General features: G+C 52.8%; 2 protein-coding genes across 3 annotated transcripts in view; one reads left to right on the forward strand and one right to left on the reverse strand.

Annotated features, from left to right (window-relative positions):
* Positions 1 to 2,735, forward strand: part of AGAP1 (ArfGAP with GTPase domain, ankyrin repeat and PH domain 1) — a 341,321-nt gene extending 338,586 nt beyond the window's left edge. Inside the window, exon 19 of one of the 2 annotated variants that reach the window (XM_053947217.1) lies at positions 2,655 to 2,735. In XM_053947217.1, coding sequence (XP_053803192.1) covers positions 2,655 to 2,694 — 40 coding nt within the window. In that variant the 3' untranslated portion in view covers positions 2,695 to 2,735. The remainder of the gene's footprint in view (positions 1 to 2,654) is intronic. The other variant, XM_053947218.1, reaches the window with a different exon arrangement.
* Positions 1 to 10,461, reverse strand: part of ASB18 (ankyrin repeat and SOCS box containing 18) — a 10,652-nt gene extending 191 nt beyond the window's left edge. The window contains exons 1-4 of the mRNA XM_053947219.1: positions 10,221 to 10,461; positions 8,832 to 9,099; positions 1,538 to 1,997; positions 873 to 986 (exon numbers count right to left, since the gene is read on the reverse strand). Coding sequence (XP_053803194.1) covers positions 873 to 986; positions 1,538 to 1,997; positions 8,832 to 9,099; positions 10,221 to 10,461 — 1,083 coding nt within the window. The remainder of the gene's footprint in view (positions 1 to 872; positions 987 to 1,537; positions 1,998 to 8,831; positions 9,100 to 10,220) is intronic.
* Between the last annotated feature and the right edge of the window lie 9,802 nt (positions 10,462 to 20,263).

Consider the following 20,263-nt stretch of genomic DNA (forward strand, 5'->3'; position numbering starts at 1 on the left):
GAGAGGGGACAATGCCAGCGTCACCCACCTGGGCTCACACTTCTCCCAGCTGCTGGAGAAGCTGGAGGTGTTTAGGGATGAAGATTGAAGGGAAGGAGCCCAGGCGTGGCTGTGGGTGCGGGGTCCGGACACCGACACAGGGAAAAGGTGGGCGAGGGATTCTGGAATTCTCCTGTGGCATTGGGACCTTGTGGGCTGGAATTCTCCTGTGGAAGCACTCTGGGGAAAGCCAGCCTTGGGGAGGGTGCAGCAGCATCCCACAGAAAGCTGATGTAGAAGGGACCCTGTTCCCGAGACAGGGAAACAAAGCAGGATTTGGCTGTGCAGCCTCAGCCTTTCCTTAATTTGGGGAAAAAAATCCTTTCTCCCATTCACCCTGAAGGCTTTGCTGGCATTCCAGCCATCCTTCACGGCCTGTGGGGCCAGGAGCAATCCCAAATCATCCCAGAGCGGGCTGGCTGTACCTGTTGCACGTCCAAGGAGGAGCTTTTCCAAAAAAAATGGGTGACATGGGCTCCTGCTGGGAAGTGCTCTGGCTGCAGGGTCACTTCAGAGGCTGAGAGTGGATTTTATGGCAGGCTGGGGCAGGGACGTGGGGTCTGAGGACAGTGGAGCGGAATGGGTGCAAACCTGGAGGATCAGGGTGTGTGGTGCTGCTCTAGGAAACATCCCTTCTGTTTTTTCTCCACCCAAGTGAAGTCTGGGCAGGGGATGGGGAAAACCACTCTGTGTGGAAAACAAACCCCTGTTCTGTGGGGAAAACAAACCCCTGTTCTGTGGGGAAAACAAACCCCTGTTCTGTGGGGAAAACAAACCCCTGTTCTGTGGGGAAAACGCCCTCCGTGGGTCTCAAAGCAGCAGAGCTGCCTCACCTGGAACACCTCGCGGGGCACGGCCTCGGCCCACTCCTGGGACACCGGGATTTGGGAGTAGGAGTTGAAGAGGACCTCGATGACCTCCGGCACGGCCGCGCAGGATTTCAGCACCTGTGCAGGGACGGTGTGAGGGCTCAGACAGAGGGGCAGGGCCGGAGGGGACAGCAGCCACCTGCTGCAGCCAGGGTTTGTCCCACCCCACCCCGCTCCAGGCTGGCATAGCCCCGCGAGGGGATCGGGCAGGCGTGGGGCTTCTCCTGGTGCCTTCTGGAGCGATGGGAAGTCCTGCCCTGCTGAGGCACTTCTTCTTCTGGATGCAGTCCTTGCTCCTTATTTACATTTTTGGCTTGTGCCTGCCAAGGCAGGATAATATTTTCTTTATGGTTTGATGTAAAATCAATGGAACGCAGAGCCACGAGGCAGCTCGTGAGCCAAGCCCGTCTCTGATGTTCCCTAGGCAGGGAAAAACCCCTCTGAGCCGTGCTGGCTCCATCCTGCCCTTCTGCTGGGCCTTCCTTCCCATCGCTCCCAACCCCACAGTCCCCTCTCCCTGCCCAGCTCTCCCAAATTCTCCCACCCCGCCGCCTTTACACGTCCCAGAGCTCCCAACCTCAAGCCCCCGGGCGCGAGGCGCTCTCCGGGCGCCGTTTCGGGGCCGGTACCTTGACGAAGGCTGGAGGCCAAACCTTCCGGGAGCCGTGGTTGAGCAGCAGCTGCACGGCGAGGTGGGGACGCAGCAGGGACACGCCGTCGTAGTCGATGGCGTTGGCGTCGGCGCTGCGCCGCAGCAGGAGCCGCACCAGCTCGGCGTTGGCCGCCCCGCACGCCCGGTGCAAGGGGCTCCTCCAGCTCTCATCCCGGGCGTCCACGTCGGCGCCGTGGGCCACCAGCAGCTGGAAAAGCTGCCGGGAATGGTGTCCCGCGCCCGGGGCCTGCCCGCAGAGGATGCCCAGCGCCGTCTCCCGGCGCGCGTTGCGGGCGTCGACGCGCGCCCGGCGGCGCAGGTGGAGGCGGGCGTGGTGGCACAGACGGTGCCTGGCGGCCACGTGCAGGGCCCTGTCCCCGCCCGCCTCGCTGGGCAGCTCCACGGCGGCCCCGTGCAGCAGCAGGAGCTCGGCACACCTGCAGGAAGGTGGGGTCAGCCTCCAGGATGGGGTTTTAGGGGCGGTGCGAGCATCCATGAGGGATGTGGGGAGAGGGTGGAAGTCATGCTGGAGCTGGGGTTGTGGCACTCAGGGATTTTGGGAGGGAGCGGCACGGGCTGGGCAGGGTGGCACTGTGCCCTGGTGCCCTCCACAGTGAGGGCAGCGGTGGTTTGGGCAATATCTCCCTCTGCCCCTTGACAAGGATGACCACGCATGGATGGTCATCCTCGGCCATCCGGGATTGTCCTTGAATACCTTGAACATTCTTGACCATCCTTGACCATCCTTGACTGTCTTCAACTATCCTTGACCACCCTGATCATCCTCGACTGTCCTGGACCATCCTTGACCACCCTGACCATCCTCGACTGTCCCAGGCCATCCTTGACCATCCCTGACCATCCCTGACCCCCTTGACCATCCCAGGCCCACTTGCTTGGATGTAAAAGTGGATTTTCCTTCTCCCTTGGAGGGACCCCAGCACCTGTGTTGTGCTCCTGGTCCAGAGGATTGTGTTTTCACAGAACCACAGAATATCCTGAGCTGGGAGGGACCCACGAGGATCATGGAGTCCAAGGGAGGAGCACCAACCCCTAACCCCCCCTGCCTCTCTAATTTTCATCTTTTCTTTCAGCTCAGGTGTCGCTGGAGCTCTGGGTGAGGGTCTGGGCTGACACAGAGGCAGCACGAGGGGGAGAGAACTCCCAGCCTGATCCTTCCAGCAGCAGGGATGGGGAAGAAGAGGAACCTCCAGGAAGGACAGCACCAGGATATTGCCTGTTTTTTCCTGGCCCAGGGGAATGCTAACGCGTGTGGGGAAAATACCAGCAATAAAATAATGAGATCTTACTAGTACTAATAATAATATACTTGACTTTTTGTGGGTCTGCCTCATCACCCCCCCACGGATTTCATGGGAGGATTTTCACCGTCCTCGGCAGTGCAGGATCTACAAACACCTCCCTGGGCTGCTTTACCCGTGCATCTCAAGCCTGAATTTGCCAGGAAAAAACCCTTCGGGATCTTTTCCTGCAGCCTGGGCAGGTGTAATGCTCCCAGAGGTGCCAGCCCTCACCAGAGGCTCCGCCACGGATGCTCTGCTTGGGGTGTGGTTGCATGAGAGTGGATTTAGGGGTTGTGCCATTCCCAAAATCCTCAGGCCCTTACTTTCCAATTTCATTTTTTGCACTAGGATGCTGAATCTCGTTCTTCAGGAATGTTTTGTCTCCCTGAGGCTTTTTTGGGGCTTGTTGGCTGCTGTTGGAGGGGATCACTCAGACACTCAGTCTATTTTATTGGTCTTGTCCATCCTTGTCAGCAGGGAATTTGAATAAATATAATTATTCTCTTGCGACCTCTCCAGAGTAGCTTAATCCTGATGTCACAGGTAGCTCTGCACCCTAAAATAACACATTCAGGGCAAAACAATGATGGTTCTGCAGGGAAAAATGGGAAAAAAAAAAAAATCTCTGACTTGGCTGCAAAAATGCAGCAGCCTAGCCATGAGAAAAATCCCATTTTGTTCTACTTTTCTTCTTATCTAGGGGCAGATCATGCTTAAAGCATTTCCAGGCAAGGAGGCAGCTGTGCCCTGGCACAAACATTGCCCTGGTTTGGGCGAGGGCTGAGGATTCCCACCTGCACAGGCAGCACAGAGGGATTGCTCCTCAGCAGAGCCAGGAGCTGCACCAGCCCAGAATCCTCACCGTGCCCTGGGCTTTTCCCTTACAGAGAATTCCACCCTGGGAGCTCGGTTCCTCTTCATCTCCTGCTAGACATCCCAAATATTCTCCTGTGGAAAGGCATTCATTCCCAGAGGCTGCATCCCTGGAGGGTTTTTCTTTCTGGTTATCAAGTGCTGGAAGAAACCCAAGCTGCTTTATACTGAATTTTCCCCCTGGGTGCTCCTCCCTTGGCACAGAGGGAATGTTGGCAGGGAGTTATGAACAAAGGATGATCTCTTCCAGTGAATGGAAAAGCCTGGGAGGAGCATCTGCCTCCTGTTTGGACATCTGGGCATCAGCAGGTGCTGGGTAGATGCTCTTGTTAACCTTTAAAATCTCTGTTGATGAATTCACGAGCTCCAACACCTCACCAGCGTTTCTGCCTTCCTGTATTTTCACTCACACCCTGGTTGTTGCCACCAGGTTGGACTAAAATCCCATTAAATAAGGCCCAGCAATGGCTTGCTGCTTTTTAAAGGACTCCTCTCCAATTTTCTGGGAATACTGAAAGAGCTTTTCTGGGAATACTGAGTTCAGCTTTCTGTTTATCTCAGCAGAAATTCGGCAGCAAAACAAATAACTTCGTTTTCCATCCAGCCTGGTGCCTAATTTTGACTAATTTAAACTCACTTCCAAGCCATTCCCAACCCATTTGCAGGTGATGTCCCCTTGCTTGGACAAGTCACTTCTTAAGATAAAAGGAAATTTGGGGTGGGTGAGGGGTGCTAGTGCTCCACCTTCGCCCTGCCCTGGGCTCCTGGATCAAATGGAAGGGGAGAAAATTATTTGGGATTGATTTTTTATTTCTTCACCCATCAGAGAGTCAGGGCAGGCTGTGCCAATTGCCCTCCTTAAGCCAGGATGGCTCCCACTGGCTGGGATGAAAACCAGCCAGGCAGGGAAAGTGGGATTTGTTAGAAATGGGATGCGAAGAACAACCAGCAGGAGGAGCAGGAGATTGGGGCAGCGGAGGCTGCGGGGAAATTCCCGTCCCCAAAACCCACTCAGGCCCCGGTTTCCTCAAGGAAAAAACTCCTGTTTGGTTTTTCCTCCCGTCCCCGGGGTCGGAGCGAGGTTTATCTGCAAAAGGCCTGATTTTGTCACGTCTCAGAGAGCAGGGCCAGCCCTGTGGCTGTGCCCTGTGCCTGCTTTTGGGCTCTTCATTTCTCTGTCAGGACCCATGAAGGAGCTGCTCTTCCCCAGCCTCCCGAAACGAGCTCCGAGTGCTGCATTCAGCAAGGCTAAACAGAGCAGAGGAGGAGGTTTAGCACTAGATGATGCTAAATGCTGCCTTTTCAAATCCCTGGGCTTTTTTTTTCCCTTGCAGCGCTGCTCATTTCCCAGAGGCACAGGGGCAGAGTGCCCAGGATGATGCTGGAAGAGCTGGAGGGTGCCTGGGGCCGGCTCCTCTGGGTCAGCACCCATCTCCCCCGGCGTCTGGGAGCCTTGTCTCGACCCCGGTGCCTTTTTAGGCTCCTGCCCTCCTGCTCGGCTCCTGTTTCCTGCTCACTGCTCCCACTCCTCCTGTCCCTGGCGCTCGCTCCCTATCCCAGTGCTCCTCGCGTGGAGCCCCTTGGACGCTGCCTGAGCTCCTGCATTGGCTCACCCCACCTTTCATCCCCCTCCCTCGGCTCTGGGGGCTCAGAGGAGGTGGAGAACTCCACTTCCAGCTCCCAGGGTGGAGGGAAGGCTCGGAGAAGGGAATTGCTCAGCTGGAAGCGGGGGTGACACCTCCTTGTCCCATCCCTTGGCTCCCCAGAGCCCCTTTCCTTACGTGCGAGGCTGGAGAAGGGAAATTCCTCTCCCGGCAGCCTCTCCCTGGCCACGAGGGAAGCCTGGGACGTTCATGGAGATCTGACGGAGGACTCTCCAGATGTTCAGCATCCCTTCCTGCCGTGATGGGAGGCAGGAGCCGTGTCCTGCATCCCTGCCAGGCGCCTTCCCAGCGCCCCACGCCCGCTCTCCCCTCCCCTCCCCGCCGCCGAGGCTCTTCCTCTCCCCCTCAATTATTTTTATTTTATTTTTTTTTTCGGGGTGCCAATAAAGGCAGGCTCCTTTAATCATCCCCAGCTTTAAGAGGGAAAAGGGAGAGCGCCAGGGAGAGAGTGCAGTGAATTTAGAGACTCATCTTACCCCACCATGTTAATTATCTCGGCTGTAAAAAAGAGGTCAAGGAGAGGAACTCTACTAAATAGGCCGACGTTGGCATGAACAGCTCCTAAAGTGAAGAAGGTAAGACTGAACTTTACTGGAACTTTTTTTTTCCCATCTCTTCAAAAAGCTCCTAGATTAAAGCTCTGATATCCTTTTTGTTGAAATCTCATGGATTCTGAAGCTCAAATGGCTGGAAGGAAGCCCAGATAATTTTTTTTTATCCCAGTCACTGAGAGGCTCAAAGGTTTTAAGTCCTGCCCCCATGGTGAATTGCCGAGTATATGGGAATACAGAAGAACCTGGCACATAGGTGTTCTGGCCATTGTTATCGAGAGGGAGAAAAATAAAATAGCTCTCTATGTAGGTCAATGACCTGCTCTTTGTTGTCAGTAAAAAATTAAGGATGACCTAAAATCTACTACTCAACGAAAAAAATAATAAAATAAAAAAAAAGGAGGCGAGGTAAAGTAGTCTCCCCCTAATCAAAGAGGAAATGTTTGTGTTACCCAAAGCTTGACCTCCTCAGTCTCTAACTTTAGCAAAGTCTTTGCGATTGAAAAAGCAGTGGTCGAAACCTCAAACCCTGTCTGAAATGTCTATTAATTTTTGATCTTTCAAGGGAGTTGGCTGAGTTATTGTAGCAGCCCCCGTAGCGCCGCAGTTAAGGGGCTCGCGGCATTTCCATGATAAAGCCCCAATATTCCGGGCCTTACAACTCAGCTGTTGCCACGTCGGGGCCGTCTGATCCCCTTGGTGGCTGTGCTGGCTCACCTGCCATGCCCCTCCGCCTTCCCAGGGAATGGAGCATGCAAATCAGTGAGAACAGATCCCTTCTCTAACACATATATATATAAAATAGTGGTGTTTTTTTTTTTTTCAAGCTTGGAAGCAAAACCAGGGCACCTGGAGCTCTGTGGTCCAGGAGATCCTCTGCACGCCCCATCTCTTCAGGGGGAGAAGCCTAAAATCAGGGAAGCGCTGGGGTTTCAGGAGGGGGCTGGAGGATGAGGTTGAAGGTGTAAAGGGAGCTCAGGTGAAGGAATTAGAGCCAGCTCTTGTGACTCACAGAGCTGCCTGCAGCATCCTCCCTTTCCCATCCCGCCCCTTCCAGCCCTCACGGCACCAAGGATGCGTTGGATTCATCCCTAGAGTTTTGGCTGAACCAGAAGGTGATTAATATCTGATTTTTGGACATCTTGCAGAGACTCTTATTGATAAGCAGGGACCAAACCTTTCCCTCTCTGGCTGCTTCCCTTCTCCAGAACTCTCTCCCTGTGTTGTGGTCTGTGATATGCTGGAACCTTGCTTTCACCACCTACTTCCAGGTAATCTTGCCTGCCTGGAGGGCAGAGGATGGAAGCCAGGCTGGCTTTTCAGGGAAGCTGTCGGGTGATGGAATTCATTGTGGCCCTGAGCAGTTTCATCAGGCTACTATCAAGTGGCTGAGCTCTTTATAAAAATAAAAGGAAAATACCCTCATTCCGTGTGTCTAACTATCCAGGCACCTAAAGTCCTACAGAAACACATTTTTCTGTATTTTTCCATATTTTTCCAGGCGTTTTTTATGCTCATCTGTGTGATGCTGATCCAGGGTGGGATGTGGGTGCACATGGAGGAGCCTCAGCCCTGCCTGTGAACCAAGGGGGATCCCTACGTGGCTTGTGTGGGGGTGGGAGCATTGCTCCACATCCCATAAACCCATCCTGAGCATCTTCCAGGGGAAGTGGGCTGGGTCTGGGCTGCAGGACATCCTGATTTTAGGGGAAATAGTCAGGAAAGAGGAGGAGGGAAAAGCTGAGGCTGGGCTGCTCCTGTCCATAGGAAAAAGACTTTGGCTGTGAAATGTGCCTGGCACCAAAACGTTTTTTGTTGTGGTTTTTTTTTTGTTTGGTTTTTTTTTTTTTTGGTTTTTTTTTTGGTTTTTTTTTTTTTGTTTTTTTTTTTTTTGTTTTTGTTTTTGTTTTTTTTTTTTTTTTGTTGTTTTTGTTTTTGTTTTTTTTTTTTTTGTCTCTGCTGTGGCAGTGGGGAGATGTGGGAGTGTGTGGGAAACCTCACCATGGATCATGGCATCTTTTTTGCTTCATGGCATCTTTTCTGCTTCCCACAGGCAAAACTCCTGGGCTGTGTGCACAAGGGATGCACAGCGAGGTTATCACGGAATCCCAGAACGGTTTGGGTTGGAAGGGCTTTTTAGTGGAAGAGGTTTTACAGTGATTTCTGTGAGCCAGAGGGAAGTTTGATCAGAGCATCCATGTTTACCCCTGGAAGAATTTCCTACCAAGGTCATTGACGGAGAAACCAAGAAAGAAAGAAGGATAAATAAGAAAATACATAAGAGAAACCTGCAACTGCCTATTCCAATGAGCACTTTGTCTTTCCTGACCAATGAGCAAAGTGTGAACTCCTGAGCTTTGTAAGACTGTAGAAAAAGCATGCATGGTAAAATAAAACCAGTTTGAAGCCTTCTGGCTTGTTGCTTTGTATCCTATGGCTATTCTCAGCTAAGCCAGAGAGAAAGAGAGAGGTTTTTCTAAACTAGGCAAGAGCCTTGGAAGCAGCCGGGAAAGAACGTAAATAATTGTCTAATCTCTCTTGTTGTTCACATTGTTTATAGATATGTCCTGCCACCGTGCGTCATTCACTGCACACCAATGGTGGGGGATGTTTTTACTCTAAGACCAATGGAATCAGCCCGCACGATGTTCTCTATATATAGAGCGCTGCATTTGAAATAAATCCGTTTCATTCCTCGCCCTCTGACTTGGAGTCCTTCTGTTCCCCTCCTGCTCAACGGCGACGGTCTCCGTCTCAACTAGAGCAGAAGGGACCCCAAAGCCGAACCCATCCCACGCCATGCCAGGGCAGGGACACCTCCCAGCACCCCAGGTGGCTCCAAGCCCCATCCTTGCCCCATGCTGGGGCGCCGTCCTTACCGCAGGGAGTGGCGGGAGGTGCAGAGGCGCAGCGGGGCCGTGCCCTGCTCGCTCTGCGCGTTGCGCTGGGCCCTGTGCTCCAGCAGCAGCTCCACGCAGTCGCTGTGCCCCGCCAGGCAGGCCCGGTGCAGGGGTCCCTGTCCCCCGGGGGCCAGGTCGGGGTCGGCCCCGCGGCGCAGGAGGTGCTGCAGGCAGTCGGGGTGGCCGTGTTGGGCGGCGAGGCACAGAGGGGTGCTCAGCTCCAGCTTCTCCTGCAGCGCCCACAGCCCTGCAGGACACGGGGATGGGGGCTCTGATTGCACCTGACCCACTCCTGCCCCTGCACTCCCATCCCCTGCTGGCCGAAGCAGCTCCTGGCGGGGCTTTTCCCGTTTTTTTCTGGCAGCTTTCGGGGCCGGCTGCATGTCGCTGTCGAGCAGGACAGGAACAGAGAACTCCAGATCAGAAGGCAAAGAAAATGAGCTCTGATTTATTTCAAATATACCGCTTTCTATATAGAGGACATCGAGAAGACTAATTTCATTGGTCTTAGAGTAAAAACATGTCACACCATTGGTGTGCAGTGAATGATGCACAGTGGCAGAGCATAGCTATAAACAATGTGAATAACAAGATAGATTAGAGAATTATTTACATTCTTTCCCAACTGTTTCCCCGGCTCTTGCCTGGTTAGAAAACCTTTCTCTTTCTCTCTGACTGAGCTGAGAATATCCACAGCTGAACTCGGTGGCTCTGAGGGGAAACAAAGCCCCCTGGGTGTGTGCTCACCCAGGAGTGGGATTTCAGGTGGGATCAGGTGGGCAAGCCAACGGCCCGCTGGCCACCAGGGCACGCAGCCCTGCGTGCAAGTGGCTGGCAGGAGCTAAAGGCAGCTCAGGAATTCCCCAAGAAAGGAAAAGCTGTCTTTGCTGGGACTGAAGGCACCCAAAGCAGGTGGGAGGGTGCTGGGAGGGTGATGGAGGGCTGGGCTTGGGTGGTGCTGGGTTTGGGATCAGCCAGAGTGAGGAATTGTTTTTTCCAGCAGCTCCAGGATCTCCTGGACCATCTCCCGAGCACCTGGGACCATGGGGAGCATCACTTCAGGAGGTACCACCATCCTGAGGGCATCTTTGGGCTGTGAGCCCCCCTGAAAGCATTCCCAAGCTGTAGAATGTCCAATCCCAGCTTGAAGAAATCATGTGGATGCACAGATTTTACGCTTCCACTGGGTTAGTAGGTGCAGAAGAGAAGAAAATATTCAAAGTGATGAATATTAATGGCCAGAACTGTGGGCTAGCCAGAAACCTTGGGCACACTTAAGGCACCGAGATGCAGCGCACCTCTCCTGTTCAGGGTTAGTAAATGCCCACTGATGTCATTTTCCTGGCCTGGCCTGCAAAGGAAAAGTACCTGAGAGTCTGTAATAGGCTTGGCTTTTCACCTGCCACTCCAGCTGGCTCCTACTGATCTCAAAGACCAGGTTGACATCTTGGTGGTATTTCTCAGTCAGCACCTGCAGGCTCCTCAGGTCTCCCGTGACCAGGGCTGTGTAGAACCTGGCGATGGGAGCGCGAGGTGCCAAGGGATGCTCCGGGTCCGATTTGGAGGAAATGCTCAGCTTTCCTGTCCTGGCTCCTGGTGCCTCGCTCATGCCAGTGCTTCCTGGGCTGCAGGTCCTGCCTGGGGGCATGGCCAGGCTTTTATAGCTCAGGGGCTCCATCCTCTTGGCTCATTGTCTAATGATAATCCCGTCCAGGCTCTGTTGTGGAGTATTTGTAACTCCAGAGGGGTTGGAGTATGATGGACACGGGGTACAATGAGGGTCAGGCGGTCACCGGGCCGTGCTGCAGCAGCACCTCTGGGATTAAACTGCTGGATTATTTGGAGGCTCCAACTTGGGACAGGGGTGTTTAGGCTGGGAGGAAAACAGTGCCTAGGGTTTAGGAAACTAAAAAAAAAAAAAAAAAAAAAAAAAAAAGAAAGAAATTTAGTCAACTGCTGTCTGTTCATCCCCAGTAACCTTATTTGTGTTCTCTGAGCTCTGGGAGGATTTTTTTCCCCCCCTCTATTTTCTTTTTTTCATGAAGGTGCTTGTATGAGATTCCAGCCCTGCAACGTGGAAAAATCTGGGCTATGTGTTACTGGCCCGGGCTGGAATGTTGGGATGGCCCTGCAGGGATGCAAAGGCCAGCGAGGTCCAAATCCTCCTGGGGCTTTGGCAGGGGAAGCTGCTCTCCCAGACAGTGCCTTGTACAGGAGAGAGAAAGCAACACTGGATGCCAGCAGAGCATGTTCCCACTTCCCCCAGGCTCCTTCCTCAAGGTCACCGGAGAAATCCATGGTGGGGATGAGAATAGAGGCTGGCATCTCGTGACTTGGAGGCTGTGGGTGACAAAGCCTCCCCTTGCCAGCCCTGCCACCCACCTCTGTGGAGAACAAACCTGGTCAAAGCAGATTTTGGGATGTTAAACCAGAGGGGGAATGCTGCATGGTTCGCTCTGTGTGGAGTCAACTTGAGGCGGGGAGAAAATGTTGGGACCTTCCTGGGGATGCTGAGCACCCCTGAGCCAACACCTCCTTGCTGCCAGAGGTTCTCCTGTGTGTCCCCAGCACGGCTGTGGTGACAGCCATCTCTGGCCCTGGAGCCCCAAGAACTCCCTGCTGTGTCCATGAGGGATGGGGCTTGCTGAGCTGAGGGGCTCCTGGTGAAGGACACCCCTTAAGGTCCCTGCTCATGGCAAGCAGCACTGGCAGCTAATTTGAGGCCATCCTAGGTGGTCTTCCCTGTTTTCTCCTTCTTTTCCCCTTTGTCTCAAGGCTGGCATTCCCACCTGGCTGTCCCCAACCTTTCTGTTGCTTTGGAGCCTCCAAACTCCCTCATTTCCCCCACCCCTGCTTTTACCACTTGTTGCTGTTTTGCTCCACCCAGCCTTTGTGTGCCCATTCCCCCCTCTGGTACTGACTGAGCCACCTCCTCCAAGCTCTGCTCTGGCATGAGAAACACCCCGGCCATCCCTGGGCTCCTTCAGCCAGCACAGGAGGAGGTTTGGAGAGGCGGGGAGGGATCATTTACCTCAGGAACTCGGCCTGGGTTGCATTCCTAGAGCCCTGGTTTCCTCTCCTCTCCCTCTCCTCTCCCTCTCCCCGCAATATTTTTGTGGTGACCTGGAGGAATCCTGCCTCCGCTTGTCCTTGCTCACGCCAAAGGGATGCCCTTCCCCGGGCAGGGATTGCCTCCCTGGGTAAATTGAGCAGAGCTTGTGGGTGAGACCCGGGCTAATTTCGCTGGTGGGGGTGTGGATGTGCGTGCCTGGCACTGAACTGCCCTTGGGAGCGTGCTGAAACACCCCGTGGCCCTTCTCAATCTGCATCTATTTGCATATGAGCACTCGAGTCCGGGGCCAGGGTTAAAAATAGCCTGGGACAGCCAGAGCAGAGACAAAAGGTTCCCTTGGCACACGAACCCCGGGGCCTGGGCTCCTGCCAGCCCAGCCAAGTGCTGTTTGCACCCGGAGTGGAGAGCAATGTCGGGATGCTGCTGCGGATTTGAGGATTTACTGCAGGGAGGAGCCAGGACAGCTGTGGGACATCTGGGGCTGGCCAGGAGCAGGGGGAGAACCCCCTGGTGGGGCTTAGAAGGGAAACGAGGGTGTTTCAACTGCTTGTAAAGCACTTGCTGCCTTCAGGCGGCGAGTTTGGGTGGTGGAGGAAACGCCTCTGCTGTGGCACTGCTGTGCTGCAGGGCCTTGGGCACATCCCCTGTCACCACAGCTTTGTGATCCCTGGGGATCTGAGCGCCTGATCCTGCAAAAGTCAAGCCTGGGATCATCCTGCCGTGCCCTTGCTTCAGCAGGGATGCCCCTGCACAGACCAGAGCCCCAGAAAGGGTGAGAGTGAGCCCTTGCAGCCTGGCCCTCATCCATCCTCCCCGTGCAGAGCACACCTCATTGAACAAAACACTCAGCATTTCCCTCCCCAGATCAAGTGCGTCTATTAAAAACGGCTTCAATTGCCTGCTGCAGCTCCCCATTGCCGGGAAAACTCATTCCCGGCACAGGGAGGGGCACAACACGCAGCAGAGAAGGGTTTGGAGAGAGCTTGTCCCCCCCCCGTTCAGCTGCCACAGAACTCAGTGCTCGCTCCGGGGAGACCTCAGCCCTCCTGGCTCCAAAACCCCGGGAGGCTGTGGTAAAACACCCAGATGTGCAGAGCTCCTGGCAGCAGCAGCCTGATTTACAGCTGCATTATTGTCATTAGCACTGTCGCTCTCGCAGGGAAATCTCCAGCGCGGTGCAGGAGCCCGCAGCACTGCCTCCTCCAGAGGGGCCGATTTAAACCTTGCGCCCCCTCCTAGCCCCCCCAGATAACTCAAACGAGGTCCCTGGGATGGCAGTGTCCCCTCAGCACCCCGTGGCTGTGGGACTGAGGGGTGGCAATGCCACCACTGCCCCAAACCTACCTTGGAGCCGTGCGAGGGGGGCTCTGCTGGGTGATGGTCACTCATGCCCCCCCGATCGCCATCCCCGTCTGGGCAGAGCGAGCTGTGAGCTCCAGTGGCCTCTTCTGGGAGCCAGGTGCCACCTTGCAAAGAGCCACCCTGTCCCCAGCACGTCCCCACGTTTATATTTGCAGCATGTCCCTGTGCCTGGGGAGGGGCTCATGCCTTTAATCCCCCCCTCAAAAATACTTTTGCAGGTGCTGCTGCTCAGCTCTTCTTTAGAAGCTGCTGCCCGGTGAAGTATAAACTCGTCCCGAGGCTGCATTGATTTTGTGCAGTTTTTATTGGAAATTAGATGATATTTAAGCATTTCTCTTTAACAGCTCTATATAACATGAAAAGGTCTTGTGCTACAGTTAGTTTATAGTGGCTCATCTTTGTCAGATGTCAATAATTCAATAAATCCCCCCCCAAACTCTTTCCAGTTATAACTGCACAATTTTCCTTTTTTCCCCCCCTGTTTTTCCCATAAATTACAGGAATAATAATAAAAAAATAGCTCTTAGCTCAAGTAAAAATGCAAGGGTTCCCTTCTCCCCACCTCCCTGCTGAAGAGCTGTTAATTATCCCCTGGGAATTCAGTCCTGGGGCATATCCTCTTGGAAAGGTGGAGCCCTCCCAGTTATTTACCCGCTGAGTTATGTGCTCATGGAATGTCACCCTGTGTGCCAGGCTGGAAAACCAACTCGGGCTGACCCTCACCACGTGTCTCCCACCCCGCCTCGGGATTAGAGGCTCCTTGTGGGGTCCAAAATGTGGGATTTCCTCCTGGGATGGGAGACACCGGTCTGTGATTTGCCTGGTGTCACCCTCACCCCTCACAGGCTGCTGTGGCAAGCACATTCCTCTCTCTCTCTCTCAGGATTTTTCATAAAGGCACACAGAGAGAAATGAAAGAGAAAACAATTTCTATTTCTGCTCCTTGTTTTCCCCATGTGGAATGTGCTTGGAGAATTGTTTACCTGGGCTGATTGCTTGGTTGGATTCTGGTGAGGATTGCTTGAGTCTGGTGGCCAATCCAACCCACCTGTGGCTGGGCTCTCCAGAGAGGGGCACGAATTGTTGGTAGCTAGATATGATAGAGAAAGTAGCATGTAGCTTTTAGTATCCTCTTTTATATAGTATATTAATGTATTATAGCACAATTATAATAAAGAAATCATTCAGCCTTCTGAACTAAGTCAGACATCAGCATTTCTTCCCATGGGGTTCGGTAGCATCTACAACAGACTGCCACCTAAAAAGGGTTTTATAAAGAACTACGGTGCTGGGCATTTCAGGACTCAGATCCCAGCCTCTTCCCCCCGACCTGTGGAATCTGAAGCAGATCCACCCCATTCCCTAGGTGGAATTCCAGCACTGCCATTGTCGTGGGAGGTGCAAGCAGAGGAGCTGGATGGCCACCACGAGCTGCAACCAGCCCTGGACTTGATTTCACGTCGGTTTCATGTCATCCCGAGCCGTTTTGCTCCTGAGCACAATTAGTGTTTGACACCTGAAAGTGCCAGGCAGTTGTGGAAGTTATTTATGGGCTGGAGGATGTGTTTCCCCAGCACACCCTAAACACAAAGTTCCTGAGATGATTGCTTGCCCTCTGGGGTGCAGAAGAACAAACCCAGCCATCCCTCGCTGCCCACACCCATTCCTGGGGGATTGATTTATCCCTTCCCACGGGACACACCAGAACTGGCCTGTCACTGTTGATTAGTGGGGCCTTGGCCAGGCTCACTGGGGCTCCCACCTCTCCTCGGAGCAGCTGCAGCTGCAGGAGGGAAACACCTGGTTCGTGCTGGGCTCTGCCCCCATTCCCGCCCCCATTCCTGCCCCCTCTTCCATCACCTGCAAATTACAGGGTGTGCCGCGGTGCCAAGAGCAGCTGGGGCCGGGATCATCTGTCACGGCAGGGACCTGTCAGCACATTGTCCTCACTGCCACCCCGCCCTCCCGAGCTGAACCCCACTCTGGATAGGGAGGAGTGAGGGGCCAGGACTTTGGGGTGTCCCTGATGGGTGAAATGTGGTGTCAGCAGCGGCGTGCCGGGGCTGGGGGATTTGAGGGGGCGGGGATGGGTTTGTAAACATCAAATGGAACGGTGGCTCAGGGTCCTGGCAGGGTCAGGAATGACCCTGTGAGGATGGGGCAGGTTTTGGGACCCTGGGTGTTCACAGCAGTGAGGAGGGGCTGCTCCCCACGGGGGTGATGTGGGGCTCCCATCAGGCTTGGAAACGACACCAAACCCCCAAATTCCAGGCGGGCCTGATGCCTTTTAGCCTTTCTCCCTGCCCAGCACCCCCTCCCTCCCTGAGAAGCTTTTTGGGAGCGGAGTGGTGGCATTTGGGATGGAGGTGTGAGTAATTAGGGTAATTATGGGTGTAACTCCCCAAACTTTGTGCTGAGTGGTGCTAATGGCTCGTTTGCATGACTCCCATCTCCTGCTGATCTCCCAGTCCTTTCACTGCTCCAATTATTCCTAAAGAGAGGACAGGATTGCACCCAGGCCTTAACCTCTCCTCAAACTTTCACTGGGGCTTAGAGCCCGCCATGCCCAGTCCAGTCTTAGCTGATAATTTCCCTCACTGTCCAAAGAGAATTTCTTGGTGGATTTTTTTGTCATTTCACCCCATTCTCTTTCCCCTCTGGTGTTTTTTTTTTAATTTTAATTTTTTAAAAATTTTTGTTTGTTTGTTTGGGTGGGGTTTTGTTTGGGTTTGAGGTGGTTTTTTTTTAAATTATTATTATTATTTTTTTTTATTCCCGGAGCTCGAGCTTGAGTTATTTTTACTCAGAAAGCCAACATCCCCCTCCGTTGGTGGGCAGGCACGGTGGGTTCTCCTTGCTCCCCAGAATCCCACAAGCAATGCTGTGTCTGGGGAGGGAATGTGGGAATGTCCATCCTGCGAGGGCAGCAGGTGATTTGGGTTTCCCATTTGCACGTGATCCACGGAGCCATTCCATAAAATGGAATGGTGGCTCAGGGCAGGAACCTACTTTAGGGTTCAGAAAAGACCCTGAGAGGCTTGGGCAGGTTTTGGGACTGTGTGTGCCCACACCAGTGACCCTCCAACCCACCCTGAGGAAGAGGATAAAAGCCTTGGAGCCAGAATTCCTTGGTTTTTGTGGGTTTCTGGTCAAAGCAGCACTGGAAATCCTTTTCCTTCCTGCTGACCGCAGCCCAGCTCTATCCATGCAGAAGCTGTGGCCCTTCCAGGACCAGGTGAGTTCCCTGAGTGTGTTTTTCCCTGTTGCTGGGACCTGGCTGTCTTCTCCAGGCTCTCCTTGCTCCAGTTCCTTGTTTCCTGTTGCTCGTTTTGTGCTGCTGTGGGTGCCTTTCCCCCTTCCCACGTTTCCATCAATCCTGGTTGGGGAAAACTGATTTGGGATCAATCCTAAAGCGAGGAAGCTGGAAAAGGGGGTTAGGAAATGCTGCTTTGGAGCCGCCCTCCTGGGAACAGCTTTATATTGGGCTTCATTAATGATGATTTTCTTGCTAATTGGAGCAACCCAAAACATCAAAACTTGTCAGGAGAGGAGGATCCAACCTGTAGGAAGTTTTGTGGTTTTGTCTGGGGATGCTCAGAGGAGATTAGGGATGGGATCAGTTATTTTCCAGAGGACTGAGGAAAGCTGGGAAGGATTTGGGGTTGGCATTTCCCTCCTTTGGCTTTAGGGCTGTCGGGCAGGTGGGTGCAGAGCCTGGCAGTGCCCTGCCCAGGGGATTTGGGGTGGGATGAGGTTTGGGGTGGGATGGGGTTCTCCCTATGCTGGCACATCCTCGGGGGTTTTCCCTGCTGTGCCAAGAAGAGGGATTTCAGCCCAGGGCTCTAACAGCCCCACAGGCACTGTCCAGACCTTAACAAGAGCCCCCAATGATTTGAGGATTTTATGCAGCTTGTTATCTTAGGTGCTGTTTTTTTTTTTTTTTTTTTTTAATTTGAAACCCCAGCACGAAATAATCCTCTTTTTCTGGTCAGAATAGAAATGGCTTGATGCCACGAGGCAGAAAAAAAAAAAAAATAAAAGGCAGCTCTACCCAGTGCTGTGCTGATTTGCAAGGCTAGTGAGAGACTACAGAAGGCGTTTTCAAATAGACTCCGATATTTTCAGTGCTTGAAGAGGGCCCGACTACATGACACCTTTTTTGAAGCCCTGATTTACAATGGCCCCAGGCTGAGTGCATTATAATTTGCTGCGAGAAGTTCCAAAGTCGCAGTACTTTCAATAATGAGGAGAGAAACCCTAATACCACAAGACTTTTCCCTTTCTTTTTTTTTTTCTTTTTCTTTTTTTTTTTTTTGGCATTGTGTTTAATGAAAAGCTAAAAATGTGCTAATTTGTAAGTCCTGTTGTGGTAGTGGCATCGGAGGCTTTTGAAATACGTTACTGACTTGGGGAGTATTAAGGAAAAATGACATTTTGCTACTAGCAGAAAAGTCAATTATAATGTTTCCACACTTTAGAAAATTGCTGATGCAGGATGGGAGTTAATAGAACAGTCAGCTTCACTTTGTGTTACCGGATTTGGGGGGTTTTGCTGAGAAACGTCTGCTTGTTTTTTAGTTCTGATGGCAACTTCAATCCCGGGCTGCCGCAGGTGCTGTGTGGCTGGGACTCGTCTCAGGCAGGGTGTGATGTGTTCCCGGGGGTTGTTCCCACCTGGAGCCGCCAGCCTGGCACGCTGCAGCTGCACAGGAGCAGGGAGATCAGCATCAGCAAAGGTTCAGTGTTCTGCAGTCTCTTTGATCCGTCCCTGGAGGTGCAGGAGCTCTGAGCCTGCTGCCTCCTGCAAGAGAGTCCTGAGCGCTTATTCTAAAACATTTACAGCCAGAAACGGGGAAGGAGCTGTCCTTCCCCACTGTGCTCTCGATGGAGTCTTTTACCCCCCTGTCTCCTGGAGAAGACAGCAGCAGAAAACTTTCTGTGAGCTCTTGGGGGAAAGGAGGGTGGGAGCTGTGTTAAAGCAGAGTTTTAGTGCTGCTGCTGAATCCCCAGGGCTGGAGCTGCCAGCAGGCAGGCAGGGGCAATCCCAACAATCCCATCTGGCTTGGAACAGGTGAGGAGGCAGAGCAGCTCATGCTGATCTCTTTCCAGCCCTTTCCATGGGCAGGGACACCTTCCACTGTCCCAGGCTGCTCCAAGCCCCAGCCTGGCCTTGGACACTTCCAGGGGTGGGGCAGCCACAGCTTCTTTGGGAATTCTATCCCAGGGCCTCTCCACCCTCCCAGGGAACAATTCCTCCCCAGTATCCCACCTAACCCTGCCCTCTGGCAGTGGGAAGCCATTCTCTGTGTCCTGTCCTACTCCAAGCAGGGCCTTGGGGTCCGAATTTAAAGCACGTTAAAATCCACAGGGCAGGGAAATGTCGAGACTTTATTTCTTCTGCTGCCCCTTCCAGGTGTTCCAAAGAGGGGTTCCTGCTTGGTGTGGTTAAAATTGGAGGATGGGGGAGTGAGCATGAAGACTTTAATAAAAGTCATGTCATATGTAGTTCTCCTGGGTTTGCAGGAAGCAATTAAGCCAATTAATTTATTGGTAAATTATCTGATGATGAAGTACAAAATAACTGCAATGAAATGCTGACATTCACATTAATACCAAATTAGTTACTGTATTATGACTGTTCTTACAATGAATGCCCAGTAATTTAATAGTAATGGGACATTTAAATAATTTAGCTGATAATTCTCTGGATCACTTCCATATATAAATGAGCATGACAGCTTCTTCTCTCAACTTTGCTGCTGCTGGATTGCCACAGCAGGAGGCAGAGCAGCCTGGCCCCCTCTTTGCTGTCCCTCAGAGCTCCCCTTTGACTGGTGGAGGAGGCAGGGCTGTCCTCCTCCATCGCGTCGTGGGAATGCCACGGCTGGAAAGCAGAGTGCAGCTGTGCTGGGCTTAGCAAAGCCACAACCTTCTTACCTCTCTCCATGGAAGATCTCTGGGTGGAGATGCTGGAGGAGCATCTCTAGAGGTGTTCCTGTGAGAGCCTCCCAGTGGGCAGGAAGTTGGAGATCCAGCCAGGGCCACTTCACTGCATAATTCAGCCACCGACACTGAAATGACTCTTGTGTGTTGGCTCTGCTTGATGCAGCTGCTTCATTCATTTTTCGAATAGCTGCCCTCTCTGTAATAATAATTATAAACAGCATTAAAATTGCTCCTCGTTCTTCCCTCCCTGTCCCCTCGAGAAGGGGAGAGGAGAGCAAGGGCTTGGCAGCCCCCCAGGGCAGAGCTGTTCTGCTTTATGGGATGCTTTGGGTTGAAGGGACCCTAAATCTCATCCAGTTCCACACCGTGCCATGGGCAGGGACACCTTCCAGTGTCCCACGTTCTTCCCAGCCCTGTCCAACCTGGCCTGGGATGCTTCACCATCACTTTGTCACCTCCTGCACCCGTGGAGCTGTTTGTTAAACCAGCTGTGGCTTCCAGATCCTCACAGAAAGAAATAAATGCCAGCAGCCACCAGCACAAGCTGCACCTAAAGGAGAAATTCCCTTTTTTTATTTCTTGACTTATATTTTGTTGTTGTTTGGTTGTTTTTTTGTGTTTTGTTTTTTTTTTTTTTTTCTGTCATCATTGTTTTATTTGGGTTCTTTTTTTTTGGGGGGGGGGGAGGGTTTTTTGGGTTTTTTTTGTTGCCTTTTTTTTTTTGTGTTTTTTTTTTTTTTTTCTTCTTCTTGTTTTGGTTTTTTTTTTTTTCCCCATGAACCGGTGCCTCTTGGGTGAAACCTGCAGGTCTGTGGAAGTTCAGCATCCTCCCTGCACTGGGGTGGGCACTGTGCCCTGGAGATGGATGTTGCCAGTCAGCTGCTTTTCCTTTGCTGTTGAGATTGCAGTGAGGCTGCTGAAATATGAGTTAATGGGCTTGCTTACATCCTGCTGGAATGTGGTCCTTTCATCACACCACGCCGTGCTGTCAGACCTGGTGTGGAGAGGAGGGCTCTGCTGTCGGCAAGAT

Source organism: Vidua chalybeata, chromosome 7 (genome assembly GCF_026979565.1).
Source record: "Vidua chalybeata isolate OUT-0048 chromosome 7, bVidCha1 merged haplotype, whole genome shotgun sequence".
NCBI lineage: Eukaryota > Metazoa > Chordata > Aves > Passeriformes > Viduidae > Vidua > Vidua chalybeata.